Consider the following 12,141-nt stretch of genomic DNA (forward strand, 5'->3'; position numbering starts at 1 on the left):
TCATATTAGAAAAACGGAAATGCTCACTTTCATTAGTCTTCCTATGTGTGAACTAATGATACTTTGGCAAATCTTAATATCACAGCTTATCTGAAAGTTCAGATGAAAATGAGGAAAAGTGTTATAATTTTCTGAACGTCTTTGATCCAGTCTCTGGTACACTTGGAGTTACATAGCAGTAAATACCCAGAACTTTACTAACCAATTATTTCTCACTTCTTTTTCCTTGAATGTTTGAGATAAACAAACCTCTCATTTAACCATTTTTACTCCAGCTGGTAACTATTGGTTAAGAATTGATTTGACTATGTTGATATTACTGGGTTTTCTCAGTGGTACCACAGGAACCCAACATCAATAGATCCAGCTTATTCCCCTAAGCCTCGGTCAGCTTTCATGCACAAATGTCAAATGCCGCTTCTTACCGCAGTGACTCGGAGCAGCTAGCAAAGACAGGCATCAGGTGCAATGAACCCAAACAGTGCCATATCTCATCAATTAGTAACAGCTCCCAGGAGCACGATGTTCAGAAAGACCCTAAAGCTCTGTGGGACCTCAGAGGGACAGAGTTCCATGATCGATTAAGAATGTCTGCTATGGGCATATACTGGATTTTGATGACTTGAGTGCCACAGCTTTTGTCATCCAAGGTCTGTGGTGATGAGTGGCAGTACAGGGCTGTGTCAAGACTGCATCTCAGCAGCTACTGCAGAAGAGCACTGAACTTCAGAGAACAAACAGGCTTAGCACATCCTGCATCTTTGCACAGAGGATTCGTATTATCCATTTATACAACACCCTGTATAAATGGCGTTGCAGACCAGAGTGGGTTACTAATAAGTGATTCATAGGAACACTGAATATGTCAACCTCCAGTTAGGTGTCAGCCCATCACAAATAAGAAATGATTACTTAGAAAGCCATACGCTGTGACTTCAAAAGGAACATATACCTAGGCTATTCCTATACAACCCATTTTCATATCTACCTGAAAAATGAAAGCTGAAGCCAAACAGTAGACACTTTATGCTTCACTCAGAGCAAGAAGCAACAGGAAGTAGTGAGAAAACTCCACACTCTCCAACTCATATCAGACCCTAGAAATCTCTTCTATCTCCATTTTTCAAAAGAAACTTGCCAAAGGTAATGAACGTTACAACGTTAACTATAACAAGAAATAGACTGGCACATGTTTTCAAACAAGCTGTGTTAACAGGGACCCAAAACTTATTGATAGATTAAAGTCAAAAGGTTGAATACTCTCCACATCATAAAGCTTTGGCTTTAGTTTATTTCCTAATCTGCCAAACGGCAAAAAGGCACACAGGAGAATAAAGAGAATTAGCTCCAAGCTGCTTACAATGGCTTTCTGCTTCTGCCTCTCCCTCTGCTTGGCCCTTTCAGATTCTCTCTTCTCATACTCTTTATGGTACTCTTCCCTCTTCAGCCTTTCATGCTGATAGGCCTCATAGCTGTCATACCTGGGAAACAAAACTTCATCACTAAGTTGATCACCTCCACTTGCATGAGCAAATGAATCATCATTGGGGGAGACAGAGGAGGAGTTTGAGATAATATTTTGTCATTTAAGGGAGATAAAAGGAGCTGAAGGAAAGGATCATGTCTCGTTACCTGGGCCTACGGCTGTAGGGTGATCTTGAACGTGATCTCACATACAAGGGAGAGTTTCGGTAGGTGCGGTGTCTGTAGTGGCTTGATTCATAGTAGTAACAGGACCTGGGAGAGGGGAGGAAGACCAAAGTGACATTTGAAACCACCTCCCAGCCCAATTTTATTGGGACTTCCAAACATCCATGGGGGCACAGGGCTACATGAACTGTCTTTTCCTTCCTAGCTACTAGTGAGATCTTCCACTGACAGTTTGTGGTCAGCTAGTCAGCTTAGAGGCCAAGGAGTGACAGGTTCTTTCTCCACATCTCTTACTGAGGTTAACTTGGAGCAGTGGGGTGACTCCACTGTTAGGTTTATCTCATGTATATCTCAACAACCTTAGCATGAGGCAGTTCTTTGTGTGATGGGAGATAGGCTTTCTCTGTTCTGACTGTACTCTCCAGAGATGGAGTGCTTGAGAGAACATGGAGAAGGGGGACTGTATAACCCTCTGTGAGTAAGTTAGTTGCACCTGAAGGACAACCGTGACTTCCAGGAACCACTTTAGCACTGGGTGGGTTCTGACAAGGTTTACCTTGAAGAGGATCTACTGCCTGGGGACCTTGATCTTGACCTGGAATATGGTGACCGGGAACATGACCTGTGTCGAGAAAAGGATCTTGAACGAGAGCGCATCCTTTGGGGTCTTTGAGAAAATAAGGATTTGGGTGGTGACACTGAATCTCGACACGGAGAGTTAAAAGAAGAGCAAGAAGGGGACACATCAAACAATGAGTAGGACTGCGTGCCATCCCAAGGGTAGCTCAGTTTATCACTTTCATCTTCGCTGTCGTCAAACAGACCATCCATGGCTAGTCCTGAATTAATAAACACAGGTAGTTTGGAGAATTGTTCATTACTGAAATCACCGCCCCTCAGTTCACTGGTCTTGTCTGCTTCATTGTCAAAAACAGCTTGACTGGGATGACCGAAGTGCTTGTTCAGCTCGGCTCGGATTTCCTGGTCTTGAAGCTGTTTTCTGGTGCTGCAAGGAGAGACCTGCTTGCTGGCCTCCAAAGTCTCTCTCAGGTAGCACTGGTCTGAATCTGTGGAAGAACAAATGTGCCCCTGCCAGTCATTGGAGGCATCTTTGTAGTCTAGTTGTCTAGAGTCTTGGAGCTCCTGTGATATGTTAATGAGTATATCCGTTTTGGAATTGACTGACTGACAGTAGTCATGGTCACCAAACAGCCGAAGGCTGGGCCGCTTAGTCTTCCTTTCCTCGTGTCCCCTGCTGAGCACTGAGGACTTGCTGAGCTGTGCGTACAACTCGGATTGCTCTGGCCCTTTCTTGGTGGAGTGACTGCCTTGGGGACCAGAACACTCACTGTACTGGGCCTTCTTTGACGGCGGTGGCACCACAGTCTTGCAAGAGGACTTCAGCTTCGGAGAAGCCCTGAAAGGGTTATCTTGGTTGGCTTTATGAGGAGGAGTTGTGGGTGGAGTTAGGCCTATGGCAAAAGAAAAAAGAGAGAGAAGGGAGAAAGATACAGAGAGAAAAGAGATAGAAATAATATTTTTAAATGACAAGACATGGTTCCTAGCTTTTCCAAGATTTTAGACAATGGTGAACACTAAGTGAAGAAGAAGGAAACTGAATTCATGGCGTGGCCTGAAAACTGATTCTTCTCCTAAGCCTCTGTCACCCAGTCAAGGCGGGTGGACAACGCCAGGCAGCAGCGAAAGCTGTGTTATTCTATATATCAAACACTGATGCTAACAAATCCTGCTTCCTAGAAAACAGGAATATGTCACTGCTGTGCCTCGGCAGTGGGGATCACCAGCATCACCATTGGCATTTGAAAGAGGAAATGCAAGAGCTGTTTAATGAAAAAGGAACATGGTGGGACATGGGAATCACAGAGCAGCCTTGGTGGCATTTGTCTGCAAAGAATGACACAGAAGATATAAATGGTCCAGGGCTTTTAGGACAATCAAGAAAATCTACCCTTGGAACATTGTTTTTTTTTTTAAAAAAGGATGGAATGACTGCAGATTTTGATCAAGGTGGGAATGACACCCATAGACAACTTTGAAGTAAATTCAGCAAAATAGGATTGCCTAGCTGAACACGGGGAACCACGGCCACTCCACAACTTGACAGCAATGATGCTTTGTCTCCACAGTTCATTAACTTAGTAAACCATGGCTAATGTAGGTATAATACATTCTTGTAAGCATAACTAATACATTCTGTCAAAAATATGGTTCTGCAACAGAAAGCCAAGTGCGAAGTAGCTCTAAATATTGCTGTGCCGGGGGACTATTTTATTTAGAGCACATTGGGACTGAGGGCAATGAGACCAAAGGACTGAAACAAATCCAAGCTTGAGCAATTAATTACACAAGAAACAAATAAAGACGAGGGATGCCTAGGAATTGTTGTCTTTCCTACTTTGCGACCGACAATTCTGAAGCCAGGGTAGGAGTGTGGAGACATAGTGGTTACCTCTAAGTCTCACCCCTGAGTAAACTTAATTCATCTGTTCTAGCCCAGGAAGAATCACTGTGAAAACCAGCATCCGAGGAACTTTGAAGGAGGGCAAGCTGCAGTTCAAATGACTTTATGCTTACAAGGGAACATTTTAGTTTACAATACACTTTCTATTTAGGAGGAAGGGTGAATGCTATTCAGCAAAAAGTGCTTCGAGTCCGTTAACAAGCCTGGGGTGAGACTCACGGCAACTGCACATTTCAAGGGGAAAAAATTCCTACCTAGCTGGAAAAAAATATAAATATGTCAAGAACCAAGTAGGTCACAGAAAGCCACACAGACTTCTGATACGAACAGGATGATGTGGTCTTGTTCTCCTACTTTACAATAAAGATGGGGGAGAAACTGATGTTTTCCCATTGGTGAAATATTTTACACCAATATTTGGCAATTTTTAGTATGCAGAGCTAATTATTCATGAGAGAAGAAAGGGAAGAAAAGAGAAAAAGGAGTTGGCTTTGGAATTCCATCAGAGAAAGGTTTAGAAAGACAGGAACATGTACATACAGGCACGATACGCTTCCTTTGGGCACGCCTGAGTCAGGCAGAAACTTCCCTTGTGTGTGCGTCTACTTTACACTACAACAGAAAGGGAATGTTTCCCTGAATGACTCTTCTGTGCCATGGAGGGGCCTCCACTTTCAGCTCCTCTTTCAGAGTTAAGCATATCTTGCACCAAGTCTAAGACGGTCCTATGTGATCAATTTTCTCCTCTTTTTTTCTTGTTTTCTTTACATTTTGCATCACTATGTTCTTGCATGTCGATTTCTACCACATTCTGCCTTCAATAACCAACATAACACACATAAAAATCCTAATCCCATGAAAAGAGATGCCAGGTTCTCAAATATTCCTCATCAGAGCCAACGATGGTTAAACTAATGATGAGGGCTTGGAGAGGTGGCTTAGTAAGTAAAGTGTCTGATGTATACACACAAGAACCTGAGTTTGGATTCCAAGAACACATATAAAAAGCCAGGTGTAGTGGAATGTGCCTTTAGCCCCAGTGTTGGGGATCAGAGACAGACAGATTCCTGAAGTTTGTTGGCTGACAACCTAGCTAAATCAGTGAGCTTCAGATTCAGTGAGAGCCCTTATTTCAAAACACAAATATGAAGAGTGATTAAAGAAAAACATCTGTTTCTGACCTCTGGATTTCACATGCACTGCATATATATGTACCTACACAAACATGTACATGCCAACCCTAACAAGTACATACACCACACACATACAGCATGATATACACTAAGAAAATTAAGGATGAATAAGCTGTGTAAATGCCAGGAAATGTCAGTCAAATAAACCAAAAACGTGATCCTTGAATTGGAGGGATGTTGTTCGACACCTGAGATCCATCTGCTTTTTATACTGACCTGTCCAGTGTATGGTCACTTTCAGTTTTCTAACGACTTTGTGTTTCACTTTGTGTGTATTGCACGTCTCTGTATCTCCTTACTTCTTTTGAGTGAAAACCATGTCTTGTTTCTCTAAAGCAACACAAGCTCTTTGTAGAATGTTACCTACACTTATGTGTCCCAAGGTTATTTTCTTCATTTTCATTTTTCTAGCTTCTCCATTTGTCCTGGGTCTCACATTTCAGTGGCCTAAGATCCACTTAGGAAGCTGGTTAAACCTATTTAATGAGATGGTTCCCAGACCACATACAGAGAACCAAGACCTTTGAGCATCTGTGTAGCACATGGCCTTGTACTCCAAATGTCTATGTTTTGACTGACATTCCAGATTTATAAAAAGAAACCCTCAACTTCAGAAATGCCAAATTAGGCCACTATTAAAGAGAGACTAGCTCTAAAAATAGCTTGACTATCTAGGTATTTTTAAATATAGAAATTATTTTAGTCTTGAAAATTTGAAATCCTTGTCCCAATATCTAAGCTCATTATTGCTTAAATAACTGGTTCTCCAATTGCTCCTGGGAGTGGCAACTGGTTGATTGTACTTCTTTTGAATTAAAAGCACAGCTTTTATGTCCTTCACATAGGGGAACCTCTTGCCACTGAACCAACAGCCACAGAGCACCTACTGCATGCTAGATGCCACATCAGATGCTCGCACTTCAAAGATTCCACCACAAGGATTTCATGGCTCCTTTTAATAAAGCAGTAATTCCAATTTTAAAGTAATTTTTTTTTGCAGATATGTTAACAGTATATGAAATGCTTTAGAGGCACCAAATGTGTTTTGTGAATGAAAATGTCTGGGCTGTAATTTCTGTGGACATCAAGTCCTAAATCAAGTCATACTTGCTCATTGGATAGAAGATATTTCAACATTAGTGCGCAGGTAGGTAGAGGAAAACAATTCAGACAATTTTCTATTTTTTTTCTTTCTCTTTACCAAAATGCCTTTAATCAGAGAATATCTCCTCACAAGACTGAGAAATCTCATGGATGACAGACTTTGTATCACCCAGTGCTTAATTGAAAATCTATTTCCTAATAGAGTTGAGACCCAAGGCAAAATAAAGCAAAAGAAGAGCGCAGAGAGCTTTTTTCATTTCCTTTAGTGTTGTGTCAAACTTCTAAGCACTGAGATGGGACAGGCCACCCATCTCACCCCTGAATTTGCTGTATTTCTCTAACCTGGTCTCCTCTGCCCACGGTGTCTTCCCCTGCGCTGGGAGGGAAGTCAGTGCTCGATTCCTTAATGCTCAGTTCCTTTGCTCATCTTCCCACTAATCGCTGGACTCTCAATTTCATGCCACAAGCCTAAATCAACAGAGCGAATGCTTCCTATAACCTCTGGGTTCTTTCCTGCGTGTTGATTTTTCTGGGGAATGTGTACATTTTGGTGTTGACAGTACAAGGTATATTCCGTGCTCTCTCTTGAACTTAGCAGGTTTTGACAGATTTATGTGAGGACAGATGGCCATTACAGGCTGAAGGCTGACAAGAGGCAGTTCAGAGCATTGTTAACACACTTGCACAAACTCTCAGCAGTGGAGCTCTGTGCAGAATGTAATTCAGACTATAGCTTTTTTATTGCTGCCTATTTTCTTTTGTCAAAAGAGCCTGCTGTGCAGAGCAACAAATGGCTGCTATTACCCAGAATGTAATGGGTGTCAGACAAATCACGTAACACAAACAATCAAGAGTATGTAGGTCATATTTCAACAGAGCACAACCTTAGCAATATTTATGATTACTGCATTGAAATGTGCTCTATAATAAACAAGTACCTCTACATCACTCACGCCCGGCCGGGAGAAGTGGCATACACTCCACAAGTCATCTTTTTAAACACCCCTTTTATTTAAAAAAAAAAAAAAAAAAAAAGTCAGGGGCAAGTTTGGTTTGGTTTGGTTTTCATTATGTGTGATACAGCGGTTTTCTTTGAGCAGCTTTCTTTGGAGATTAATTGAATGACTGATAAATGGAGAAACCTCTGCTCTGTTGCTTAAGCCCTAGTACCCAGCCAACAACTTCTGCAGGACGTTTTTCATGCTTCCTTTTCTATACAGTTTGTAACATGGCTCAGAATCTCTGGCTAACTTTGTGGCTTACTGCTGAGTTCATTTAACAGTGGGATTTTGCTTGCGGTGGGTGCCAAATCAGGCTTGTAAGGAAAAACAATGAGGTGTTTCTATCTAGGTTAGAAGTTCACCAGCATAGGAAGACTGGGCAAAAAGAGGTGGTCATTGTGTTTCCCATGTATCTTGGGGCTTCAGAGTGCACGGAGCCCATCAACAGAGCAGAGAGAAGGCTGACATTCCAGCACATCAGCTGCAGCTACACCAGCTGCCGAAGTCTTTGGCTGGTTCAGGTTCTTCTGGAATCTTCCATCCCTTATATCTTCCCAAGACTTCCCAGTGCTTCACAAGATTCATCCACTATACTGTTAACATTCACAACAATGAGGCCTCCCAGGTGCCACCCCATTATTCTAGCTGGAACCAGTCCACACTGACTGGGCATGCCCTGCCTGGTTGTATGAAATATGTCACACCTGATCATTATGGAAAAAACTGACTTTGTAGCAACAATCCAGAACCTTTCTACAAAAAGTGCTTAATGTCCCAAATTTTACCCAGGCAAGAGGAAGATATCACTAACTGGCAGTCCATCACTTTCCCACAGATCTGGGTAAGGAACTTAAAATTACAGGGGTCTACCAACAAAGCCCAAAACTGATCAGGGGTAAGAAATTACTTTGTTACCCTTAAACAGGAAGTGGGAGAGTGCCACACCAGAAAAGTAACCAGCAGAAAAAAAGGTGTGCTCATTACAGGCACTGGGCCAAGATGAAGGAGGCTAAAAACAGAAGACAAAGGATGACATTGAACTTGGAAGAAATTCCTGACAGTGAGATGTCCAAGGTCTGGAATGGGCTCCAAAAGGAATTTGTGTATCTTCCTTTCAGGGATTCTTTCTGTCCAGGAATGGACTATATCATCTGTCAAAGTCACTTCCCAGGTTTTTTTATTACATTTACATGTGATGTGTTTGTGTATATATACACATGCTTGGGTGTCTGGAGGTCAGAAGACAACCTGTAGGGGTTGGTTCTCTCCCTCCACCATATGGATTGGTCCTAGAGATTAAACTCAGACTGTTAAACTTGGTTGCAAATGCTTTTAGTCACTGCCATCTCACTGATCCACTTCCCAGCTTCCTAAAGCTGTTGTTTTCTTATAAAACTCCTGACTAGTATTCATCATTTCCCTTTGTCCATCTTGTACAAAGCTCATCAACTACAAAAGAAGTTGCTACCAAAATGCCCTGCCACATATAGACTCTTTGTCAACCTTCCATTTAGGAAAAAAAAAAAAAAAATTTAAAGACAACATAAAAATTTACATAGAATAAATTAGAAATTAATTGGTTAATGTATGTTTGTTTTAATCACAATTACTGATTTAAACCAACACAAAATAGTCACTTAAAAATAAATGACATCAATGACAGACCCTGAATCTTTAAAATAAACTGCCTTTGTTCTTTTTTTTTTTCTCCTTAAAAAAAAATGACATCAGATCTTACATCCACTCCTATTAAAACAATGTGCCAGAAGATACAGGAATGGAGGAAAAATGTGGGCAGGATGCAGTGGTGCAAGAATGAAAAAAACTGCTGATTATTTCGCTCTGTTCATTTTCTTAATCAGTTGTAAAATTGCTGTATTGCCTTTACAATGTGTAATCAAAACAGTTACACATGCATATATATGAAATGTGGTGGCCAGTCACTTTGGTCCCTGACAGCACCTCTTTATGCCCTGCGTATCAAGCCATCACCTTGTTAAACTGACTCTCCTTTACCCTCTCCATGTCAGAAGGTAGTGCTCTGAAAAGAAAATCTCCATATGCAATAGATTTAAAAGCCTTCTGCCAAGAGCACTCTCTCTCTTCCCTCATCTTGCTTTACTAACAACAGCTATTTTGAAATCAAATTAGTTTTTACACCTGTAAAAGAGAAGGCTTTTTTATCAGCCAAAATGAGCTAGCTTAGGACAATCACAAAGAAGTCAGACCAGCTGCCACTACCTAATAAAGCAAACTTCCTGTCTCATCCCTCCTGTCTCCCAAAGATGTTGCAGATGGGGCACACACATTATTCTGGAGGTCTTAGAATTCTGTTTAGTCTTTATATTCCAACTTATATGTTTGGAAAAATTCACTAGAATTTGCGAAATAAAGTAAGACACCAGGAGACTCAGACAACAGCATGATCTACTTCCTCTGTTTCAACCAAGCAGAATAAGCATGTAGACCAAAGGTCAACAAATCAACTGCCTGGATGCTGTTTCCACTTCATCCACCCCTTGTGGCACCTGTGGCAGACATAACTAATCGATCATGACATTCCCAGTGAGTACAGACTTGGCCTTAGAATCTCTCCCAAAACAATACTCTTGGCAACCAGTACAGATCAATGGCACTTGGCAAGGGGAATAAAACCTACTTAACATAACAGATGTCGACTACTATCTTTAAAATTCAGAAAAGAAATCTACACTCTAGTTAGACAGAGCTTCTGTGAAACCAGAGTCCAGTGAGCTGTTGTTAACACATAGCTTTTTCCTCAATGATGGAATGTGTAAGGAGTCAAGTAGATAATATTTGCAAAGTGCTGATTGCTGAGTGATCAGTCATCAAAATTGGTGGTAACAGAAGTAGTTAAGAGAACCTAAACGAACTGCTGCTTCTACCTCAACTTACTAAGTCCCATGCTTATACCAAAAGTTGTATTTATTTAATCTTTGCAGAAGCAGGTATGGAGCAGTCTGTGCCATGAGCACCATACATGAAATGGCCAAAACAGCAAGATCAGCAATAAGAGAAACAGACAAGACAGTTAATAATTGAAAACTTGAGAAGAGGCATCATCCTCAATAGTAGACGTTGAAGGAGAGTTAATAATTAAATAGCTGATTTTTACTGAAAACGTACACAATATTCTGACAGTCATAATTAATCTCATTTAGCCCCACAATGACACAGTGAGGGTCAGAGTTGAATTTGCGTTTGTCTAACATTGAAGCCGGTTTTATATGACTTGACTAAGATATGCTGTTTGTGAGGATCATTAATTGCATACTTTTATTTTCACCGCTGCAGTTTCATTCTCAACGCCACGTGCCTCACCTCTGGACCTTCAGGTTGACTCTACCTTCCTGTTTCTCCTTTCCTTTAGACAGTATCTTCTGTCCTTTCCACACCCTGTTTCAAATTCTGATGCAAATATTTCCCTTCCTTAAGATTTGCCAAGTCAGATTAGCCTACTGAAAGTTCAGTTTCCTCCAAACTATTGGCATGGATAACCTTTGTCATTCAGCAGGAAGGATAAAGGCCTGGCCTCAGTTCTCCTCCAGCCCCTCAACTCTCTTCACAGTTCTTTAGCATCTTATATACAGTTTTTGCTTTGCACCCTGATGCCACGTCATGGTGCTTCCTTTGATGACTCCTTTTCTCCCTTTGTGATTCCACATCCCCCAGACACTGTTAAGCAAGACATCGTACTAAAGAATTCTGAGGGTGATGGAGATCATAGCCATCCCTCAATGCCTAGCATTCCACTCCCAGAATATCAAATATTGCTATAAAAACGTCTCCCTTCTCCCTCATCTCACCTTACACTATAAAACTTCACCTTCCAGACACCTTCAGCATCCTCCAAGTTCCTCCTCATCACTTTGTCTTCCCATAGATTTCAATACCCTCTGCTATATAATACAATTTGGCTCCAGCTCAGCTACCAACATTACATCTACATAATTATTATTGACATCAAGCTTAGCAAACTGAAAATCATCATCTAGACTCATCTTTCTTAAAGGTGGAGAAGTCATTATATATAAGTGGTTTTCCCTTCATGAATATTCTTTTCTCAACAGATTGTAAGATCATATCTTAAACCTGAGAACATTTACTTATCATAGGGCAGGTAGAAGAGGTATTTTATTTTAAAATTTTCCAAGATATAAAAGTGCCTTAGTTAAAAATTTTCCATTGTACCAAATAATCTTTCAACAGTATAAATAATAAAGGATTTTTAACTGATATTGTGAATATTGAATCCATAACAGAAATAAATCCACTGGATAAAATTTTAAGGACTTCAAGCATCAATAAAATAATATCTACCTGTTTTTAATAGAGTAGGTTACTAATAGCTCAAAATTATGAGCAAATTATTTAAAACTAGGAGCTTGGGCTACAGACACATGCCTACTATGTTTGAGAACTTGAGTGTCATCCCCAGTACTACAAATAAACAAACAAATAAATAATAACCTGCCACTAAGAATAATAGTCAAATGTCTATCAAAAAGAAAATAAAAAACAAATGTTTTATAATATCATAACTTCATTATAGAATAAATACAAATTTTGTGGTGAATTAGGAAGACAACTTGACATGAAAACATCCAACGTCTGCATACATGTAATGGAGCTTGGTTGTCCCATTAGCCTTAGTGTGCTATAAATAGAAATACCATTTTGAAGTGAAGTA

At 40.6% G+C, this 12,141-nt stretch overlaps 1 protein-coding gene across 3 annotated transcripts in view; it reads right to left on the reverse strand.

Annotated features, from left to right (window-relative positions):
- The window catches only part of Ppargc1a (PPARG coactivator 1 alpha), a 708,292-nt gene that overhangs the window by 21,308 nt on the left and 674,843 nt on the right, over window positions 1–12,141 (reverse strand). For all 3 annotated transcript variants that reach the window (XM_008837326.3, XM_008837325.2, XM_029565537.1), the window contains 3 exons: window positions 2,207–3,122; window positions 1,633–1,737; window positions 1,361–1,481 (listed from right to left, as the gene is read on the reverse strand). In XM_008837326.3, coding sequence (XP_008835548.1) covers window positions 1,361–1,481; window positions 1,633–1,737; window positions 2,207–3,122 — 1,142 coding nt within the window. The remainder of the gene's footprint in view (window positions 1–1,360; window positions 1,482–1,632; window positions 1,738–2,206; window positions 3,123–12,141) is intronic.

Source organism: Nannospalax galili, unplaced genomic scaffold, assembly GCF_000622305.1.
Source record: "Nannospalax galili isolate Female #2095 unplaced genomic scaffold, S.galili_v1.0 scaffold777, whole genome shotgun sequence".
Classification (NCBI taxonomy): Eukaryota; Metazoa; Chordata; class Mammalia; order Rodentia; family Spalacidae; genus Nannospalax; species Nannospalax galili.